Source organism: Bacillus rossius (genome assembly GCF_032445375.1).
Source record: "Bacillus rossius redtenbacheri isolate Brsri chromosome 4 unlocalized genomic scaffold, Brsri_v3 Brsri_v3_scf4_2, whole genome shotgun sequence".
NCBI classification, from domain to species: domain Eukaryota; kingdom Metazoa; phylum Arthropoda; class Insecta; order Phasmatodea; family Bacillidae; genus Bacillus; species Bacillus rossius.
In genome coordinates, this window is record NW_026962011.1 from 21,469,467 (window position 1) to 21,492,247 (window position 22,781).

At 41.8% G+C, this 22,781-nt stretch overlaps 1 protein-coding gene across 4 annotated transcripts in view; it reads left to right on the forward strand.

Annotated features, from left to right (window-relative positions):
* Positions 1-15,651: 15,651 nt before the first annotated feature.
* LOC134542342 (protein Pixie) overlaps positions 15,652-22,781 on the forward strand; it is a 50,226-nt gene continuing 43,096 nt past the window's right edge. The window contains exons 1-4 of one of the 4 annotated variants that reach the window (XM_063386501.1): positions 15,652-15,787; positions 16,952-17,175; positions 19,917-20,132; positions 21,940-22,147. In XM_063386501.1, coding sequence (XP_063242571.1) covers positions 15,736-15,787; positions 16,952-17,175; positions 19,917-20,132; positions 21,940-22,147 — 700 coding nt within the window. In that variant the 5' untranslated portion in view covers positions 15,652-15,735. Of the gene's footprint in view, positions 15,788-15,965; positions 16,277-16,951; positions 17,176-19,916; positions 20,133-21,939; positions 22,148-22,781 lie in introns of those variants that run through there. The other 3 variants (XM_063386500.1, XM_063386503.1, XM_063386502.1) reach the window with 3 other exon arrangements.

The window sequence follows — 22,781 nt, forward strand, 5'->3', positions numbered from 1 at the left end:
AGCAAAAGAAACTAAAGCAAATAACTAAATTCAAGCAATGACATGAAGGGTCCAAGATGGCTTACAAACATTACAAATCATGGCAAAAATACAAGGGTGAAAGCACGGCCACAACGCGCAGGCAAGAATAATAGAACAACTAAATACAGAAGCTAGGTTTCACAGCCGAGTACATTCCACAACGCGACACCAGCCCAGAGTGACAGCCTTCGAGTCAGACGACCGAGAGACTGCGACGAAGAAGCTAGGTACCGGGTATATATAGGCCGGGAACAACACTCGTCAGAGCGTGCTGGTAGCGTGGCGGGGAAGGGAGGAAGTGTCCCTGCCCGGAGAGCCAGAAGATCCAAACGACGAAGAAAGTTCATGACATTGAAATCGGAGACTGGTGTCAGCATCAAACAGCAAGCTTCAGGATTGCCGCGGCGATCAACGAGATGGCTTCGGACGTAGTCACACGCTACGCAGGTCTTCAGAACAGCGGTAGATGACAGCCAGTGGTTGATACGGAGTACGGAGTAAAAAGTCCAGATATGCGGAGCAGGGCGGTCTTGCGAGTCGCAACCACCCAGGCATGGGAGTGGACTCCAGCAGGGAGCACCAAGTCTCAGTGCCTTAGAAGGCTGACGAAGGGGTCAGCTACGATGTCCAGGACCCGTCAAGCAAGGGCTACGGGCAGCCATTGACTCACGGCGGTGCGGGAAGCACTCAGCCGGAATCAACATGGTCGCTCTCCAAGACCCATAAGCGGCGAGACAGCACTGAGCCTCCACACGACGAGGAAGCCGCCAGGCAAGCTCATGGTAGCACGATGGGCTCTCATAGGCAGGTACCACCAGTAGGGAGGAGGCGACGAACGGAAGGTCCCACGGAGACGTCTCTCGGTGAGGTGAAGCTGAAGATCGCTGGCGGAAGTCTGACAGCAAGCAAGGGTAACAGTGAAAAAGGATGGTGCACCAAACTAAAAAAAAGAAAAGGAGCCGCAACACCACGCACAAATCCAACAAAAGACAAGCTGCAAATATGTAATATTTCAAACACACGTTCCTAGGAACACAAATACATAAAAGGCCAATAGGCTAATCTCATAATAATACAATACTGCAAAAAGGCTTACAACAAACCCATAAAAACAGGGGCGTAGGAACTGGGGGGGGGGGGGGATAGGCGGGACGTGTCCCCCTGAACTTTTTGGGTGGAGGGGACTGTCTCCCCCAACTTTCTAGACGGTGATATTTTTATTTTATAATATTATTCTGCCCACCTTGATTTGTAATTTCTTCACTCATCAAATTTTATCTTAAGGAAACAATAATAATTTTAACATTGATGTATCCAATGGTTAGTAAGAGGGGAATGGGTTTACATGACATCAAAATCATTATTTGTCCCCCCCCCCTCCCCTCACCACTTTATGAACACAGCTACGCCAATGCATAAAAAACTATTTAACGAAAGGTTTCACCGGGGTTACATGAGCTTTTCGAAATTTAAACTTGCGCCTACAGCAACTTAACAAAAGGGTATTGGCACCCAAAAACTTGTCGACACAATAAGGTCCCTCATGAGGAAGTAACTTCACATTTAATTGATCAGCCAACTTAGGCAATTTAAACGCTCTGCAAAGGACTAAATCCCCAATCTTAAAACCATGAGGTGCTCTAGCCTTATTATAATTGTCAGAAACGGCCTTACGGGCCTTATGAATGTTACAGGAAACCGTGTCGAGTACACGTTCCAATGCCTGGGCGTCCAGGCTGGTGCCGAGGGACGGCAAGACCGACTGGTTCAGTAAAGGAATAGTAAGCTCACGGCCTAGGAACGGGATCGAGGGTGGAAAACCAGTAGCTGAATGAAGAGCCGAATTAAGTCCGACATTAATATACTCCATATCTGAATCCCAAAGAGTCTGATCAGACTGGTAGAAGGAAATCAGGATGCTTTTGAGAACCTTATTTTGCCGCTCTACCATGTTGCCCTGTGGAAAATAAGCTGAACTATAAATAGGCTTAACGGCCCATTCAAAAAGAAAATTCTTATAGATAGTAGACTGAAAATATGGGGCATTGTCAGAAACAATCATACATGGAGGACCAAACAATTTGAAAACCTGTTCCTTAAGCGCCTTAACGATAGTGGCAGCCTTCATGTTTCTAATAGGTAATAATATAACAAATTTTGTAAAAAATATCCAAAACAACAAGCAAACATATGTTACCCTTCTTAGAACGTGTCAGAGGACCAAAAATATCAATATGTAAGACATGCTAGGGTGCTACAGGAGGATCAGCAGCACACAAACCCAACTTAGAATTATGCGGCGGCTTAGAAATCTGGCAGTCGAGACAAGATCGAACAAAGCTCCGAACATCAGCATGAAGCTCGGGCCAAAACAGGTGCGCTGAAATTCTGCGAAAAGTTATATCTATTCCTAGATGACCACCTAGGAGATATGCATGAAAATAGGTTAACACCATAGGCCTTAAGACAGCTGGAACAACAGCCTTTCGGGCTCTGCCAGATGTTCCTGTAAAATACAACATGCCACTCTCCTCAACATAGGGAACAGTCTTCTTATCATGAAGATCTCTAAGTACCTACTGGCAGAGAGGATCCTGAGCCTGACATTCCTTGATATCAAAGTAGGATTCAGGAAAAAATTTAAAAGCAGTGATAAATTTAGTAGCATCAGAAGAGCCGGGTTCCAAAGGGTCGAATTCATCGGTGCAAAACATGCGAGAGAGAGAGAGAGAGAGAGAGTCAGCTATAACATGTCATTATCTTTACCTGGAATATGATGGATGACAAACAGAAATCGTGATAACCTCAAAATCCAACGACCCAGCTTACCTAGCTGATGAGGATAATTAAAGAGCCAACTAAGGACTCGGTTATCGGTAAATTAATCAAACTCCCGAGCATCGAGATAACTTTCTAATTTTTCTAAGCCGAACAGGCAAGCCAAGGCCTCCTTCTCATAGACACCTAATCGCTGCTCAGACTCCGATAGCGAGCGACTAGCATAGGCAATGGGCCTAATCTGGCATTCCTCAAGGTGTCCTAGGACGGCTCCAAGCACATTGTGCGAGGCATCAACCTTAACGGCAAGTCGTTTACTAAAATCGGGTAGTATGAGCACTGGGGGTGAAGTCATACAAGACTTCAGCGCCTGAAAAGATTCCTCTTGTTCGGGGCCCCGCTCTAAAACTGAATCCTTCTTACGTAAGATATTTAAGGGAGCAGATAAGGAAGCAAAATATTAATGAACATGGAAAAATAACCTAACATACCCAAGAAGCGCTGAACTCCCTTTAAATTTACAGGCCTAGGAAACTGGATTATAGGGGCTATCTTGTCAGGATCCATAAGGAGGGTACCTTGTGAAATAACATAACCCAAGAATTTAACAGATGTTTTTCCTAATGTAACCTTCTTTGGGTTAACAGTGAGATTAGCACCTCGTAAACAAGAAAGGACTTCAGTCAGGTGAGTAATGTGATCCTCAAAGATGTTACTATAAACAATGATGTCATCGTCATAATCAAACACATAATCATACTTAAGATCAGATAGAACATGATCCATGATCCGGCTCATAGCCTGACTGCCAAAACTAACACCCATAGGCACACGATTAAATTCAAAATGTCCAAAAGGAGTTTAAAATGTGGAATATTTGCGGCAACTAGGATCTAAAAGGCACTGGTGAAAACTTTGATTCAAGTCAATAACCGAAAAATATCTAGCCTTACCTAGATGCTGAAGGGCAGACTCAACAGTGGGGAGCGGATAAACATTGTCTTTAGCAATTTGATGGTTCAAAGGAATGTAATTATGTACCATACACCAGCTCGCACCATCTTTTTTACGCACTAAAAAAGTAGGAGTGCAAAAATCAGATGTAGAAGGAGAAATTACACCAGCGGCTAAGAGCTTAACCACGATGTCACGCATGGCCTGAAGTTTAGGGGGAGAGACCTTGAGATATTTAGCGTGGACAAGAACTTCATCCTTTAAATATAATTTATAGGGCAAAATGTCACAACATCCTAATTTAGAGGTGATAACATCGGAAAAGGTGTGAATTAGGTCGGCGATAGCCTGCCCTTGAGCAATGCTATCAGCATCGCGACACTCAAAAATAACAGAATTACTAGTCTGCGATCGTAAGGGAACTTTCACAGAAGGAGCAAAGTCAAACCGGAGCTCACGCTGGCCTACATTCAGGACGCAGCGAGTCTTACTCAAAAAATATAAACCCAAAATAAAATTCGGTGAAAGACCAGGAACAACAATAAACTTCCAATTCCAGGAAAAATGCTTAGTCTCAAAGTGAATAACCACGAACGTATTTGCGCGAAGGCACTCGCCATTCACAACGCAAATATTAATTTGGTTTTCAGAAAATACACGAAAAAATTTAGGAAATGTTTAATTTAAGGTCTGGAGAAATTTCTCACTAATAGCCGAGCATGTAGCACCGGTATCAACAAGAGCCGAAAATAAATGCTTGTGAATACACACGGGCAAGAAATTCAGAAAAACAGAGTTAGAGGCTTTCCTATAGAAGCGACAGATACGACCTCTTTTCCGTCCTGTCAATGGCCGTTTCCCGGACAATTACTCCGGTAATGACCAAATCCTTTACAAGAAAAACATCTACGTGCGTTAACAACAATGCGTGCCTGATCACAGTCCTCAGTCACATGTCCAAACACGCAACAGTTTGAGCAACCAGCGCGAGTGTATGTTGGAAGATCCTGTACTTGCTGCGCAGAAGTGGCAACAGCACCGCCAGTCAAACGCCGACGCGGTTGGGTAGTGTCAGTAGGCGGGGCAGACGGGCGGCCACCGGGAGGAATTACACTAGCCGCGCCGCCGGCGGGGAAGCGCGCACGCGACCCGCTGTCAAATCTACGTGAAGGTGAATGCCGCGCACATAAGTTGTCATGAAGGCTAGGCACAAAGGAGGAATGCTGATGACTGTTATTTTCCTGCGTGCGTAAAACACGAGCGTCAGCATCGTGTGCATCACTGCCGCGAAAGTCTGAGGTAACCTGTAAGCTGTGAAATCCCCTGTCTCGAACACGTGACACGGACGTAGAACTAGGGGGAGGCGAGAACTCAGCCTCGTATTTAGACACCGCTAATAACCGCGCCTCTACCTCACTACCCCAAGCACGCAAAGCATCAAAGGTGGTAGGTGGAGCTAACATACCACAGTGGGTGAGCACATGGGGTGCAAAGTTGCCTAAAATAAGCTGTACTAACTCAGGCTCAGCCATGTCAATTTCCAAAACATCGGCATAGGAAACAACCTCATCAATGTAATGAGTGACTGACTCATTAGGACGCTGAAACCTGAAAATCAAATCGCGCTTACACGCGTCCATGACGTGCGGCGGACACACAGCACGAAGTACCGACATCTTAAAAGTAAGAAAATCTACCTTCTGTATGATAGCCTCTGTTAACCTAGACACATACACGCCAGTACACTTACTAAGCAGATCCTTCATAAAGGCGCCAGCTGACACCAAATTCAATTTAGCGAGGCGCTCAGCCTGTAAAAAAAAAATCTAGAATAGGCCTAGGCTCACTACCACTCAACACAGGAAGGGATTTGAGAACAGAGAAAAAAAACTTTTTGAGATAAGGAATTATCGGGAGCCGGACTTACTTCCAGTGTGACTTGCGCCGTCGGAACACCAGACGAGACGTCACTGACCTCGCGTATAAATTGAACGAGCCGGGCCCACATGTCAGCTACAGTGTTGCTCGCTGCGGCAGGCAGCTTGTTCTCCTCGAGATACCGTATCAGCTCGTCGCGGTGAAGCCGGTAGATCCAACTGACTCCCGAGCCGCTCATGGTCATGTAAGAAAACAAGCAAAACACACAGCAAAACCACTGCCGAAGCAGAGTAGCGCAGAAGTTGGAGCCGCAAAGGGGGGTCACAACTGAAAATGGAGAAAACAGCGAGGGGTCTTTACATTAATACCCACGGCAGTGGCGAGCTGGTGCTGAAAAAACGAATGATATACAACAAAACATATTTATTTGTAGACATGCATATATAAGACGATTACAAACAAATTATAAACAATTATACGTTCCTCGTGCATTCCCACGGGATATACAAGACAATCATTCATACAATGTTAAAACAATGTGGAGATAAAGTGGGCCAGGTGGCGAAGCATTAGAAGTAGCCCAAATAATATGGGCCGCTAGGCTGAAAGCAACAGCAAGAAAGAAATTATAATTACGACGCGGCTTGACAAGAAGTGTCCAATGCCATCGTGGCGTACCCATATACAACCGCAGAACATTTACGCAATACTACAGGCAGTTCTCGGCGTGAGCAAAAGAAACTAAAGCAAATAACTAAATCCAAGCAATGACATGAAGGGTCCAAGATGGCTTACAAACATTACAAATCATGGCAAAAATACAAGGGTGAAAGCACGGCCACAACGCGCAGGCAAGAATAATAGAACATACTAAATACAGACGCTAAGTTTCACAGACGAGTACATACCACAACGCGACACCAGCCCAGAGTGACAGCCTTCGAGTTAGACGACCGAGAGACTGCGACGAAGAAGCTAGGTACCGGGTATATTTAGGCCGGGAACAACACTCGTCAGAGCGCGCTAGTGGCGCGTTGCGGAAGGAAATAGGGGGGGGGGGGGGTAAGAAGGGGAAGTTCGTGATGAAGGGGAAAGGAGGGAAAGGAATGTTTTGCAGTGCCCACACTGTTTTTTAGCCTTCAGAATGGTTGCTTCGATTACATTGTTCAGTAATTTTTTCACTGCTAGCTGTGTGCCGTTACAAAGACGCGGTTTGTTGATATTTCGCAACATTATGACCACCGATCCTACTTTTAACTTTAAGATTATGAGCGGCAATCCTGGACAATCCAGTGAGTTCAAAATTCTGGTGGATAGTTGACAACATAATCTTGCTTATTTGCACAATCAACTGATTTGTATGTCCTTAATTCACTGACAATTTCATTTTGAATTTTGTATTTAATTTTCATCTGTGTGTTTGGCAGCTTATATTGCTCGTTCTCTCAACCAAAAATTATCTCTGTAATTTTGAACGATGTTTGGGAACATCTTATGAATTAGTTCGGATTTTTATTCAGTAAACTGACAAAAATTAACAGGAAATGTAATGCAGCCAGTCAAAAAACATCTACAGGGATTTTGCCAATGTCAATGAGTTGTTTTGAAATTATTTCTCCATATAGATCATTTTGCAATTCGACACGCATATTCTTGCTTAAATTTAGTATCTTAACATTTTCCACAAAATGGAAGACTTTAAATATGCTTTGTGTTCATCTGCTGGCGTTGACCGTGGAATCACTGGTAATGTTGACGAAAATCTCCTGCAATCAAAATCATTGTTCCACCAAATCGGTTTTGATTGTTTCGCAGATCTTTCATAGTTCTGTCTAATGCCTCCAAAGACTTTTTATGTGCCATTCAGCTTAATCAACTTGAAGGCATACAAAGATAATCTTTACACACCTTTGTTTTGTTTTGATTGATGCCGAATGTTTGAGAGCTAGGGTGTTTTAATTTATAATGTACGCTGGGCTGCAGGTAAACACTCAAAACATGAATAAGTAAAAAATAATGCCTTGGAAGCATCAGCCCAGAAAACAAACAAACAACAATAATTATCACAGAGGTGCCCAGACGTCGTACAAAGGAATTTACTTATAACCTACTAGCAACTCTAGGAGGCTATGTGGATCGGGGATGAGTAATCAAGAAATAACAAGAATGCTGGTTTGATTTTTATAACTGCCCTTTTACTAAAATAATTTACTTAGCTTTTTCCTTTCTTTTATCTTCATCTTTTAGGTACATATGTATTAATATATATTAATTACAAATAGGAGGGAGCCCCAGGGCAACAAAATACATGTAAAAGAAAAACAACCATATCTCTTAAACTTGACCCAGGTTTTACGTGAGCTCGCAGGCTCAAAAGAAAGACAATAACATTTTGTTCTTAATTTGCTTTTGAAATGAATTTAACCAAATCCTATGTCCTGAAAACTGGCGGTCCTGGCACCGGAGGTTTCTGTTGATTAAAGTCCAGAAGAATTCATTTTATGTAGAAACTTGTATGTCGCCTGGAGAGGGAAGAAAACTTGTGACTGCATGAGGCCAATCACAGACTGCAAATTTTGCCTGAGAAGTTCCATTCTAATTTGGTGTCCAATTCTTAAACCTCGCCTGTAACCAAAGTCCCAAATTGCTTAGACTAGTTAACAGGCGGCTAAGTCTGGGCAAGACTTTGCCCAGGGAAAGGCAAAAAAGAAGGGGAGGGATATGACAATCACTTACCCAAAATAGTGTTGTGAAGTCACATTAGCTGGCTCCAGGAGTAGAGTAGGCAACTCCCGGCACGGAAGTTCGCAGTAGCCATGACGAGAATGGTGAAGAAATTATTTAGATCAAAAAACTAGCACGGGCAGGCAAATTTAAAAATAAGAAAGTTAAGGCATCTATGCCTTGACGTTGGGGGCTACATGACGTAGTGTCGAGTCTTGGAAGTACAACAGAAATAGACTCTCGCGAATCGCGACCCGTGGTCCGTACTGACCAGTTGCTGCCTGCCGAATGTTCGAAAAATGGCATCGGTGCGCCTAATTAAAGCAGGTTACTGCGCCCATTCACATTGGTTGACGAGGGGGGGGGGTGGTGATGCTCCGAAGGTAACCGAAAATGCCCGAAGGGGTGAAGCAGACTGCAAAAACGCTCGCTGCGCTCTCACCCGAGTCGCAGGGGGACTAAGGTCGCAATCGCTGCGCGACTGCTGCCAAAGTTGATTGTGACAAGCTGTCTCTTATGGAAGGGATGAGTAGTACGCTCTGGTGGCCAAGATGAGAAACTGGCTGGAGGGTCACAGAAATGTCCGCTAGAGTGCAGAGGGCGCACTTGCAACTAGTGGACAGAGCAAGGTTAGGTATTTTTCCTGCTGCTAGGCTTCTCTGATGGCTCTGTTGGACAAGGGCGGATGTCCTTGGAGAGACCATGTACCCTGAGAGGCTTCACTGGAGGTCTGTGTTCCGGGTTGAAGTTCCCGAGAAGCCACAGGTGGGTGATGAGGGAAAGGGGGGTCAAAACTTGCTAAGTCGCCTGGGAAAAGCATTGTGTGGATCGTGCCGAGGCATCGCCGAGGACTGTAATATGCTCCTCGACGTGCTGCCAAACAGCTTACCTATTCTTGCCTCCGAGAAATGAAAGATGCTAGCGCGGGGCCTGGGGTAGCGTTCGCTAGCGCGTAAAGTCATACTGTTACAGGGAGAAAACGTGATGCAAACAGCAGCCGAGATGCTGCAATAACCAATCGTCAGCAAAAGTATCTAATTGGGCCTGCGAACAAGGGCAAGTACACTGGGTGTCCCAAAATTACATCGGAGAGTACAGTAATAAAAACAAAATTAAATTAAAAATGCAACTTTATTTTTGTGGTTTCCTTCTTTAAAAATTAAAAAATAAAAATTAAAAATTCAATGTTGTGCCTAAAAATTATGATAAACGGCACATACTCCCTCCTCTTTTACTTGGGTGCTTATGTCTAACATACCAAACACATAACTTCTGGGAGTACCAGAATCACCTATCTCCAACTACTTACATAGTACCGCGCGCGCAGCAAAAGGAACAGTGAAAACTCTTACGCTCTCATATTAAACAAACTTATCCTAAGTGGCCACTTAAATCTAGTACATCTTAATATTATCACTCTTATACCTAGTACCATGGATTTTTATTTAACTTAATTTCTAATTATTCTTAACATTAGTACCCGGTGTTTTTGGGAAGTTTTAACATTTAAGAATGTTAGGCATGCCGTAGTTTTTTGAGAAGCTCCTGTGATCGGAGTCCTGAAAGAATTTAACACATCTATTTTAGATTAGCCTGTGTTTTCTTCAATTGGGAGACGTGTGCTCTGGTCACGAATTTTTACGGACCTGGGATCAGCTAGGCTAGCTATCACCAGGGTTAAGAAATGTTGGATCTGGAAGGGTCCGATCCAAAGATAAGAGAGCATGGCAGATCTTTTGTTGATCGCGCTACTCTGGGGATGTACTTTGTACAGCACTGTGTCACCTACTCTGTAGGGGTTAGTGGAACGAATTTTGTTTTATTTGGTTTTACTGGCCTCGTGCGTGAGGTTCAGATTTTTACGTGCTCTTTTGCAAATCTCCCGGATATCCTTGGGGTCATCGGGTAATAGGTCGGGCAACGACCAAAGATTGGAAAGAGGGGTGTTAGGTTTGTAAGTGAACATTAACTCGAAAGGCGTCGATTTATGACCATCGTGGCGTGCGTAATTAAACGCCATCTGCAGCCACACCAAATTGGTATCCCATCTATCGTGCTCGTGCGCATGAAAAGCGATGAGAGCTGACCACATTATTACAGTTAAATCTCTCAGCATGAGACGGTTGGGGGTAATACGGGGTAGTTGTGACATGCAGAATGCCGGTCGAGAAGCACATGTTTTTGAAGGCCTTCGAGGAGAACTGTGGTCGGTTGTCAGAGGCTAAAATCGATGGAAGGCCGCATGTTTTGAAAACATGGGCCCTTAATGCAGCGATGGTGGTGTGCGATGTAGCCTTACATAGAGGAATAAGCCAAACAAACTTCGTATAAGCATCTACACACACTAACATTGTAGTGTGTCCCAATTAGACAGTGGGAAGGGACCCACGAAATCAATAAATAATTTTTTCCATAGGTCGCTCGGCAACTTCCGACGACAAATAACCGAATTGTGTATTTTGTGCTGGTTTGCTTAAGGCGCAGAGTTTATATCATTTAACTCTCACGGTGATGTCTTTATGCATTCCGTGCCAAACGAAATGTCGCCGAATCCCTTGTATAGTTTTGTAAATACCTAAATGTGCGCCTAGGGGTGACGCATGATAATACTGAAAAATCACGTCGCGAAGATTTTGTGGCAAAACAATTTTGTAGGACTTTGACTGTTGTGACCTTTTTTGTAGTAGGCCATTAGACATTCTTTAATACTTTGGCTGAGACCCTGAGTTACAAAGTTATACCATTTCAGAAATATGTGGGTCTGCTTGTTGGTGTTTCTCCAAATCCTGGAATGCCAGTGGAAAATAGGGAAGCAGAGCTTGGCATAAAATTGGCTGTCCCTCTGGAGGGTTTTGAATAGAGGGGTTTTCAAACATGCGCGATAGTGTATCCGCTACCATGTTTTGTGTGCCTCGGGTATGTTGTATCTTGAACTTAAGTGACGAAATTTTCGCAATCCAGCGACCGAGTTTCCCTAGTTGTTTCGGGTGTGCCAATAGCCAATGTTGTAGGCTATGTATAGATGGCTAGGTGAAATTAACTAGTAGACTCCTACACACTCCTTAAGTAGCATAGAGGGCTGATTCGTTTTGAAGCGGTAGACAAAGGCTAGGATTAACGAAGAACAATAGTTGTGGCAGTTTTAATTGACACATTTTTGTTATACATTGACGTCGTCCAACCGACGACCATCCCTAAGCCCGACCTGCAACCGCCAGTATACTCTCCCGCTAACGGAACGCACCCCTGGCAGTGGCCCACCCGAGTCGAGCGAGCCACCGAGCCGAACGGCCAAACCAGACATTATTACTATAAAGCACCTTAAATCCGAGTGGACTAGAGACGAACCACACCCATTCCCCCTCAAACAATTAATTACGAATTTTGCGACCTTAAAGTCTCTTCCAGACGCAGTCATTTAGTTTTTAACGTAATGAGGTCAAGCTTGGCGCGGCAGGGGCCGACGCGCCACCGGACGCCATGCCAGTTCCACAGTTCTACTCGACTCGCGGACCGGGACGGACCTACGTCCCACGGAGAGACCACAACCATTGTCTTCATCGCAAGTAACGTCCGGTAAATATAGTCATTTAGCATAAACCAAACCTTTTTCTATTCACCTCTCCGCACGTGCCTGGTCCGTTTTTTACGGTTCAGGACCTAATCCGACCGCGTAAACGTAAAGACGCCCTGCACCACACCTGGTGCACAGGGTCGTTCTTCAGCATACGGCACGGGCCGTCTCCCGCAAACCACAGAACTTTCTTAAGGCCACGCGCCTTCGCGCGGACCACAAACCCGCAAGGGAAACTTCGCCAAGTTTAGTAGCGGTGCGTGCACCACCCAGTGGGCACGGCACCCACGTAGAAACAATCGCTTACGGGACTGGCCGACTCCAGTCACCCACAAACTCTGTGTGCCACGTCATTTGTGCGCGCCTAATTTTCATTAAGGGTACTTTGTTAACGTAATTTGGCGCCACGTCATTTGTGCGCGCTTAATTTTCATTAAGTGTACTTTGTTAACGTAACTTTGCGCCACGTCATTTGTGCGCGCCTAATTTTCATTAAGTGTACTTTGTCAACGTAACTTTGCGCCACGTCATCTGTGCGCGCCTAATTTTCATTAAGTGTACTTTGTTAACGTAACTTTGCACCACGTCATCTGTGCGCTCTTAATTTTCATTAAGTGTACTTTGTAAACGTAACTTTGCGCCACGTCATTTGTGCGCGCCTAATTTTCATTAAGTGTACTTTGTTAATGTAACTTTGCGCCACGTCATCTGTGCGCGCCTCTCTTGCATCAAGTGTACTTGGCCTGCATACTGTTACCCGAGAAACCAGTGCCACGAAACATTGAACATATACCGGCCTGCACCCCGCAACGGACAAGTAGCCCTCAGGGGCATGTCTGTGCTCAGTAATTGTATGGTGTGACGTCAATCCCTTGAATAAAGGCACGTCGCTACTACGGCAATCCCACGCATTCTTCTTTAACGTAAATTCCCAAGCAATACCGCCGACGGTTCTAGCGGACCACGCTGGGGCAACGAACCACGAACCCCCATTGGTTAGACACCGAGCTAGCCTGGCGCCCTCCCGGAACATAAAACGTTAACCAGACCAGCCACCCCGCTAGAACTCGCGCCCGGACTCGAACACGAGACCGCAGCCGACGGCAACATGATGGCTAGCATCGACAAGGTTTAATATTACACTTGACGCACTAAACATGTTGCATTAAATGTTACATAATTCACCATCCTAACGACAGTATCGTTAAGTGAGGTTATGGTATGATGCAGCCCTAATGTTTAGTAAACTGTGACTCGAGTCAGCTTCGTCAGACGTAAATCTACACCAGTTCTATAATTTTTTTTTTGTGGCCAGCAGGCGTATGTATGACTGAATTACCCAAAACATTATGCTGGAGTCGGCCAGTATCGTAAATTCTTTGAACCTTCCCGGCATGTCACGTTGCGGGGTTAAGTTAAAGGCAGTCGGGATAGACCAGGCTCTACAGAAATTATCCAGGGATGTGTTGGGAACATGAAAGTGAGGGTTTATTTTAGGCGAAGAATAATTACTGGAATGAAGAATCAGTGAATATGATTAGGTACTAAAATGCAGGCTCCTTATGAAACATAACCCCCACCCTGGATTGTGACCTGAAGAAGACTGCAGGACGATTTTTGGTGGCACTTTTTTTTTTGAGGGGGAGGAGAGGCAGCATTTCCCCGCAATTACTTGGTTTAGTATTTTCATTTAAGTGTCTTTACCATTGTTTCAGTGTTCAGTGAAGATATGACTGTACTATTCTATATCTGATGGTATCATCTGAACTGGAACTTTTAAAGTAAAGAAATGAATACTGTATATTAAAGTATGAATTTTCTTAATTTTTGAAAACTTATAATTTTGATGATTTGCTGCAGTTCCTAATTCGATTTTAATTCTGTACCCAAAAACGCACTGGAACCAGGCCACCAGTGATAATTTAGAATCATCACATAAGTTATAATTATTAAAATAACCATCATGTCCCAGAAGGCGATACCAATCATTATATAAGATTAATCAATTTTATTGATAATTTAGACTGACGTCCCTCGGCCTATGGTTCTTAAGTCCCTGTAGTGAATTGTCCTGAGACTCGCTCTGGTTTGCCCGGGTAGCTCCAGTCAGAGAGAAAGTGGAGTTAAGGCCAACGTGGCCGGGACCGGGAAATATGGGACCAGGAGGGAAATTTACGTAGGTAGAAGGAATGGTAGATGGTAGTAAGGAGAAGATGATGCTGTCCGTTTTCACGAGCTCCTTTATTTTGTGAAGAATCCTGTCGCAGCCTGGCCGGCACGTCGCGGAACGAGAGTTCTCCCCCGCCGTAACCCGGACTCCCGGAAATAAACTCTTGGCAACAAAATGCGACCCGGTGTGACAGTGAATGCAGTCCTGTAGCGAATCGTACCGGTTACGAAGGTTCAGCAGTGCTACGTAGCAAATACGCGACCTGTCACGTATGCGGAGATAGGTAGTTCTGTGACGAAACGTACTGACTCAGAAAGTTCGGCAGTTCGAAGTAGCACATACGTGGCCTGTTACGTAGGCGGAGACAGTTCTGTAACGATACGTACTGCCTAAGAAAGTTCAGCGGTGCAACGAATTCTGACACAGTGCAACTCGACTGCAGAGGCAGTCCCGTACTGAGAGCGAACAACGTTGCCCTGCTACACGCGTCCCGAGCGGAGCGGAGCGAGCCCACGTCTGATCTGCTCCGAGTCTGACTAGCCACTGCCCTCCTCCGCTTGTCCGCGCGCCGTGGCTCGCGGGCTGCGGAGGAGGGAAGGGGAAATAGGCCGGCGTGGGAGAGGCCCGTCTCGCGGCGAGCCAGGCTGCGGTTACATTACTAAACATAGCACTTGAAAAATCACATAATTATTAAGAAATGTCATGACAAGTAATTGAATGGTAATTGATAAAACGAAAACACAAATCAATTAATTAGTTACGAATAAATGACAAGTGAAGTATTTGTACAACATATAGGCACACTATTTAAGGCGTGAGAGTTCTGTTACGTTACAAATATATACAATCGTGGAGGCTCGTTATCACTTAAAAAATGTACATAAAAAGTATAACTATTTAGGGGTCGTACATTAATCACGTGATGTTTTCTTAGCAAATTTTTAACCCCCCCTCCCCCCTTGTGATTTTTGGTGAGGTTTCAGACTAACCCCCCCGCCTCCAATAAATCACGTGCAATTTTTTTGTACGAAATATTTTTAAAAATTTCAGAATAATATCTTTAAATATAGGTATGATCTAATTTAATTCTGGAAAATTAAGCACAGTTATAAAAATGTCCAGACACACATTACGGTTGCAGGTTTATTCTCACTGGCATAAAAATAATAAAGGTAAGGCTTATATGTGATTTACGCATGTATTCGGCACCAAAATCACAGTCTTACTAGCGACTGGCAAGCCGAGCCGGGTGGTTCATGTTGCGGCGGGCGGGGATATTGTTGCCTGGCTACGGCGAGTCAGGTCACGCGGCGAGTCAGGTCACGCGTTGCTTTTCGGTTTAGTAGAAATTGCACGAAAAAATAAATACTCGTGATATCTCTCTACACCCCCCCTTTCACCGTGTGATATTTCGTGATTTTTCTCGACCCCCTCCCTCATCCCTTTCGAGCCTCACGTGATTAATGGACGATCCCTTACAAACATAATAAAGTCTACTGACATGCTAGGGCGCACGCGGGTGCGTCCCTGATCGTAAACCACTTATGTAAGAGAGGATGCTGACGAGGCATAATGGCTTGAAGGAGCCGAGGAGTCAGTTGGGTCGTCGTCAAGACTATGAAACTTTTTTTACTGTATGGGTGGCTATAGAATTTGGCTTTTGAAAGTTTTTTTTTGTTTTGAAAGCAGTAAGTAAGCTTCAAGTATATTCTTTACATTTAGCTCTAATTCTTGTGCGCGAGTAAATGTCAGTCCGACTTTAAAAGAATCCTTCATTGTAATTCGTTGCCAACATTGAACCACTTTTTTTAAGACAGAAAATAAACTTACCTCCAATTACCTCATAACAGTTTCCTGCGAGCAATTAAATTAAAGCATCTTTTTTAAAGCTTTTTGAAAACAGCAACTTTCAACTTTTCTGTGTTTTTCTGGTTTTATTACCATATTTTAAAATTAAATCGTATTAAGCGCCGGCAACATGCATCTTATTTTTGTGTGTAGTAGGTCTTTACAATTGGTTACTTTTATCTGTGAATAAAAATTGTATCCCTTCTTTTCAAAGGTTTGATTCGTGTTGACAAGAGAGGTTAGAGTTGTGCATGTTCTATTGATGTGAGTAGGTAATGCTGGCGGTTGTGCGTGTGAGGAAAAACATTCCAAATCGAACACCTGAAACGGTAATTTTCATGTTATATGGATAATTATAGTATATATTTTTTTACGTATTATAACTAACAGATGGTCTTGAACAGCATGTCAAAATTTTTGTTTATGATTAATGTAGAATTTTACGTCGCACGTTAACTATGTACAGATGCTTAAGGTTACGTTATGTTTAGTTTAATAGTGATCACCAACTCACTGCTCCTAAATAGAATTGTGCCTTGTTTTGGTTTCGAACCAGCGACCCTGAGTTTGGATTTTCTGTTTTTGATTTACAACCTGCAATCGGGATTCTACGACTTTTGAACCTCCTCCTCATTTCCCACCACCCCTCTTACTTTCAATATCCACCCTTCAGATCCATTCCACTCCCGCCCAGTATAAACATATTTTTCTTATTTTCTTGTATGTATGTTACCCACTTCATATTGTGATAATTCAGTGATGATCACCAAAGACCTACCAAAAATTGATCTGAGGTTTGTATTTTACTTCAAAAAGGCATCATTAGCCGCCTTGGTTTACCATTTCAGATTGGATAAACATTAAATATGTGTTAATAAATTAGAGTTGACTGAATTATTTTTAAAAATTACATATAGTTATGAGAGGGCATTTACGATGTTACAATGATATATGGTATGTTATTGTGAAATTGATTGTAACATTCTTTAATCTTTTATTGTTAGCAGCATTTAAAATGCCCAGAAGTAAAGCAACCGAAGAAACAGATAAACTCACAAGAATAGCCATTGTAAATGCAGACAAATGCAAACCCAAGCGATGTCGGCAGGAGTGCAAGAAGTCATGTCCAGTTGTAAGAATGGGCAAGCTGTGTATCGAGGTTACACCTAATGATAAAATAGCTACTATATCTGAAGAATTATGTATTGGATGTGGAATCTGCGTTAAGGTAAGCTGGCTTCTTAAGTGTGCATTAGGTGTTGTTGGTGAGTTGGAGTAAGTGCAGTTTAAAGTAGCAAGTTGGGCGACTGGTCTGTGATGGTTTTCAGGTTGTGTACATTCGAGAAAGACAGGGAAGTTAAAATTGGTCAGGTAAAGTCAGGGAATTCTCTTTTTAACCTGAAAAAGTGATGGAAATTCTTCAGTGACAGTAATTTGAAAGGTCAGTGTCATGCTTCGGTATGCCATCACCCAGACTTTGAACACATTTATTTTCCTAGAAGGTGTTTTAGTGCACACTGTAAAACTGTGTATGCAAAGTTCTGTTTGAAGTAATACAGCTGTAGGGGTGGTGGAATCTGGATTGTCTTAATTTCCTTCAGAAAGTTGCAAAATATGTAAATTATTTAAAAAATTCATTGGGGAGATTTGTAATTTTGGTCTTGGAAAGTAATGGAAATGTTAGGGAAATTTTTGTACATATTTGTGTGGACATCCTGTAGGCCATGCTACTGGGCAGGGGGTGGGTGGATAGAAAGTCTGGAGAGGTCGTTCAGAAGGGTTAGGGGTGAGGGTGGATGGGTTAGGTTAGGAAACAGACAGCTGAGAGGAGTGGAAACTAAAATTTTTGGAGGAGAACAGAACAATTGGGTCACTTTTTTCTGTGTGAGGTCTGTGAGAGAGTTGAATTAGCTTACGTGGAGGGTGAATAAAGTGAAAGTGGTGATGCAGTTTAGGCCATTAAAGGATGTTTAATAGAGATGAACCATGTAGCTACTGGTCCACAAGACTTTAAGTAGTTCAAGATTTGAAGTGTTTATGTTTTTAATAATTGCAGATCATGTTTTTAAAATAATGTTTATATTTTGATTGAGTTAAATCTGTAAACAAAACTATAGTAACACAAGTAGGTTACACTTTACTAGATACAGTAAAGATTAATCAAACAACAAATATTGTAAGAAAATCTCACAATTTCTTAACCATCTTTAGAGCTACAGTTCTGTGGAACATGTTGGAAAATTGATGGATTTGTATTAGTAAGTAACACATGTTAAATTTTCATTGGAATTCAAATAGTCTAGTCTATTTACATATCGCAAAGTACAACGTAATGGAGAAATAGTACTTTATGTAAGTTAACAATACATGCATAGGTATACTTGTCCAGTAGATGATTCATATCAAAAAATCTGTATGAGTAAATGAACTTTTTTAATTTTTATAAATAATATTCATTTCCAGGTTTTTTTTTTTTATGCTATAAAGTGCTTTGCTTTCAATTTTTTCAATATTTCATGCAATTTAATTGAGAAGAATGACCTTGTTAATAAAATCATTCCTCACACATAGTAATGTATTACCACATAATTCACCAGTTTACACCCACTTAAGTAAATATAATTTATTATTCTAATAAAATATTTAAAATGTTAATGAGTGACTTTAGAGCTTGTTTTATTAAAAATGTATGATCAAATTATAACGTTCCCAAATTCCCACTGAAACATGACTTATGCCCCTCTCGCGTCACATTCTAATAAATTGCATGATACCTACCTTTGTTTACTTTAGCTTTGAAGTGTGAAGAATCAGTGACACAAAGTGATGGATTGTACCAAACTTGCACAATACAGTGTGTTTGGACACTGCTGGGCATAAATTTAATGTGTGGCACGGAATGCCAATACAAGAAGTTTTTAATACGTAAGGAACAAATGTCTGGACATGCAACCCTGCAAAGTGACAGGTTTGATCAGTAGCGCATAATTTTGAATTTCACTCACCATCACGCACCACTTCATTGGTTGAGAGGATATGCGATCGCAGTGCAGTGACCTTTCAACTGCTCTGCGGTAAGTAGCTGCCAGCAGTCTGGTGTACAGCACTCTTTATGGTGTCAAACTCCTAGTTTCAGGCAGCCGCTGGTTAAGATGTATTGGGTCTTATACAGTATTTGTTACATACCTGTTCAGAGAGTGGCATTGTGCTGTTTTTTGGTACATTTGTTTCTTAATAAAAATTGTTTTGGAATTCCAATTAAATTTATGCCCAGCATTTTCCAAACAACTTAAATAACTAAACACAAGGTTAAACATTTTTTAATGCATATTAATAAAAGTGCCAAAAGGTGTAGGATAGTGTTTCAAGCATTGCACCAGACTTGTATCAGTTAGTCTTTGCATCTATGAAGAAGATTTCTTAGTGTAAAGATTTTAAATTTATATTCTAAATATTTAGATTGGATTTTTTTATATTTTTGTTTCATATTTTGTGACAAACACAAGAACTTCACATTTTGCAGTAACCTTAAAAATAAGTATCTCATCAAAACTGTGTAGGCTACTGCAAACAATTTTCAGCTATCTATAAAAGTTAAATTTTCTTCTCAGCTGATTAAAATAAAATTTGGAATTTAGTAAATTGTATTTTAGTTAACTTAATATATATTTGTTGACAAACTTAGTACTTTACTCCTGTTAAAAACTATTCAATCCACAATAACTCTGAACATAACCATAGAATCTAATACTTTTCTTTTTAAATTAAAAATTTTCCACTTAAGTTTATTCTGTAAATATTTACTAGAGCCTTGTTTACTACATTGACACTTAATAGCTGTTGTTTATGGTAGTTATTATAATTTATCCAACAGTATAATTTTAATATAACTACAACTTTATTGTATTAAAACAAATCAGTAAATGAATATGTTTGCAGTGTTGCAGTGTGTGCTTTGTATGTGTGTAGAAATGCCCATTTGAGGCAATCACGATCATCAACCTGCCCAGCAACTTGGAGAAAGACACGACGCACCGTTACTCGCAGAACTCGTTCAAGCTGCACCGGCTGCCCATCCCGCGGCCGGGCGAGGTGCTGGGACTGGTGGGCACCAACGGCATCGGCAAGTCCACCGCGCTCAAGATCCTTGCCGGCAAGCAGAAGCCCAACTTGGGTCGCTATACTGTGAGTGCCTGTGTGCCTGCCCTCGCAACACAACTCCTTGAATGTAGTCTGCCGTGCAATCGGCTAGCAAGTAGTGGTTGAGTGGTCAGATCAAAATGCATCTCCCAAGAATATCTGAGTTTGGTTCCCGAATTTCTGTCGCCTATTCACCCCGTCAGTGCTCCATTCCAATCTCATCACCTTCATTGTCTGTAATGACCTTGATGTCGAGACATTAAGACCAAATTCATTGAAAACTCTTTATTGGTCTAGTCACTAGGAAGTAAGATTTTAAAATTTTAAGTATTACCATTTAATTTTAAATTTTGACTAGAATCATCGTACTCCCTAACTTTATGACAATGTAATTATGACAAATATTTTTCAGAACTGCCTTAAAACTAGTGATGGGTCGAATCCCAATTTTCTCGAATTTGAATTTCTATTCCGGATCTCAAACAGTGCCTCGAATCCACCTTTTGAATCCGAATTTTGGTTTCGAGAGTCAAAAATGAAATAATGTACAAGAAATACAAATTTTAACAAATTTTAAATGCTTCTTCACAGCACTTGTTTATTGTTGGGATTGTTAACTACATTTTAAATTGGTATTTCCTAATGATCTTACCGTATTTAAATGTCACTAACCTATAACACCAACCCAATTTACAGTATCACATTTGTACCTGATTTAACCATTTGATAAAATGATAAACTACTTGAAGTATCACATTCCCATTTTGCAGAATGATTTGAAAACATGCCAGGAAATTTAAAAACTTTTTCTAGGTTTTTTTTCCCTACTGAAACAAGACCTTTCTTCAGAATTACTAATTGTTTTTACAATATTAAAACAGTTTTGGTTTTCAGAAACTCTTTAAAAAAATATATATCATCTCCCTTTACAGGGATCTACTTCGTGCCTTGCGTGCCTCTTTCTTATTATCAGTTGGTCTTTGAACGAGTGTAATGCTTGTGGATGACAGTGCTGCAGGACCTATCAGGGGTGTAAGTAAATCTCTGTTGGGTAAACAAAAATTTATTTTAACAATAGTTTTAATTAGTATTTAGACAGTTAAACAAAAATAAGAATGGAGTTGATTGTGTTCAGGGTAGGGAAATTTTATTTTTTTCTCATTCCAATACCAAGATTTTTCAACCTCTTCCAATAATGGTTTGTTTATCAAAAATTGTTTCAGACAAAAGTTTTAGATAAGAATTATAAGTTATATAAAATATTCAAACGCAGTCAATGTGGTTTCTATGAAGGGAGTTATGATTTTTTTTGTCTTCCAGCCCTTGTATTTTCAACTCTTTATGGTTGGTTATATCAAAAACTTATTCGGACAAAAGATCAAACGGATGTGATTTTTTCCATAATATTGGAGTTACAGCGATTTTTCTGTTTTTCCAAAAACCTTTCCCCATTTCTACTCCTTTCGTCAGTTACAGTTATTGCCCATTAACGAACTCGATCAAGATGTTCTGCTACTAGATGTTATATATCAGTTTGGAAGTGATTTGTGAAAAATTGAGTTAGTTAATGTGTCTACAAAATTATGATATAGATAAATGAAAAACTATATAAATATTTTCTGAAAGTCGCACTATGTTAACAGCTACAGTAGGTTAGTATTTCTTTGAAATGTTCCTAAAATCATACAATACACAAAAGTAAGAGTAACAACAGCTGTGTCTTGCTAATGTTTTAGTGCTACAGGGTAGTTTAGGGTAGAGCCAGGGGCGTCAGGGACAGTTAATCATTGTCTGGAAAGGTGTGGAGCATGCAGTCACGTCGTGGGTTTACCAAAGCACGGCTTGCCGACAGGACCCGCCCGACTGGACGGAGATCCTGAACCACTTCCGAGGCTCGGAGCTGCAGAACTACTTCACCAAGATCCTGGAGGACAACCTGAAAGCGCTGATCAAGCCGCAGTACGTGGACCAGATCCCGAAGGCGGTGAAGGGCACAGTGCAGCAGTTGCTGGACAAGAAGGATGAGCAAGGCAACCAGAAGGAGATCTGCAATCTGTTGGGTAATGCTTCACCATCTCACTCTGCCTTGTGGTTCATGTTCACACCACACTCACTTTCTATTCTATACAATTACCAAGCTGTCAGCACATGAGTTGCATATGATGCTAATTTTTGGTTTAAAAAATATATATATTGTACTACTATAAATGTGAGGTTTTTAGTTTTAGGTAAAAAAAAATTTAATTTTATGATTGCACTTTGTGGTTGAATATACAAGGTAATAACTACCCTTATTAGTTTTTAATAAATATAACATTACACGGGAACATGTAAATTGTTTGTTTAAAACATTTCAGCACTGTGTGTGAAGCACAGTGAACTGTGTTGTTATGTTACATCTGCCCACCTTTTTCCCCCTTCTCCACTTCCCCCTACCCTGGTGCCTGGTAAGTAAGACCTGAAAGCGCAGATCCCGAAGGCAGCGAAGGGCACAGTGCAACAGTTGCTGGACAAGAAGGTCGAGCGGGTCAATGAGAAGGCTGGCTTCTGTGCTGGCATTCAGCTGGAGGAGTGGAAAGTCTTAAAAGAAACCAGCCAGAGATTGTGGGTGCATTTTTTGAGTGTGTTTTCATTTCTTGAACAGTGTTGATGGTTCTCCCTCCCTGTCTTATTGTTGTAGATGTCTGTGAGCTG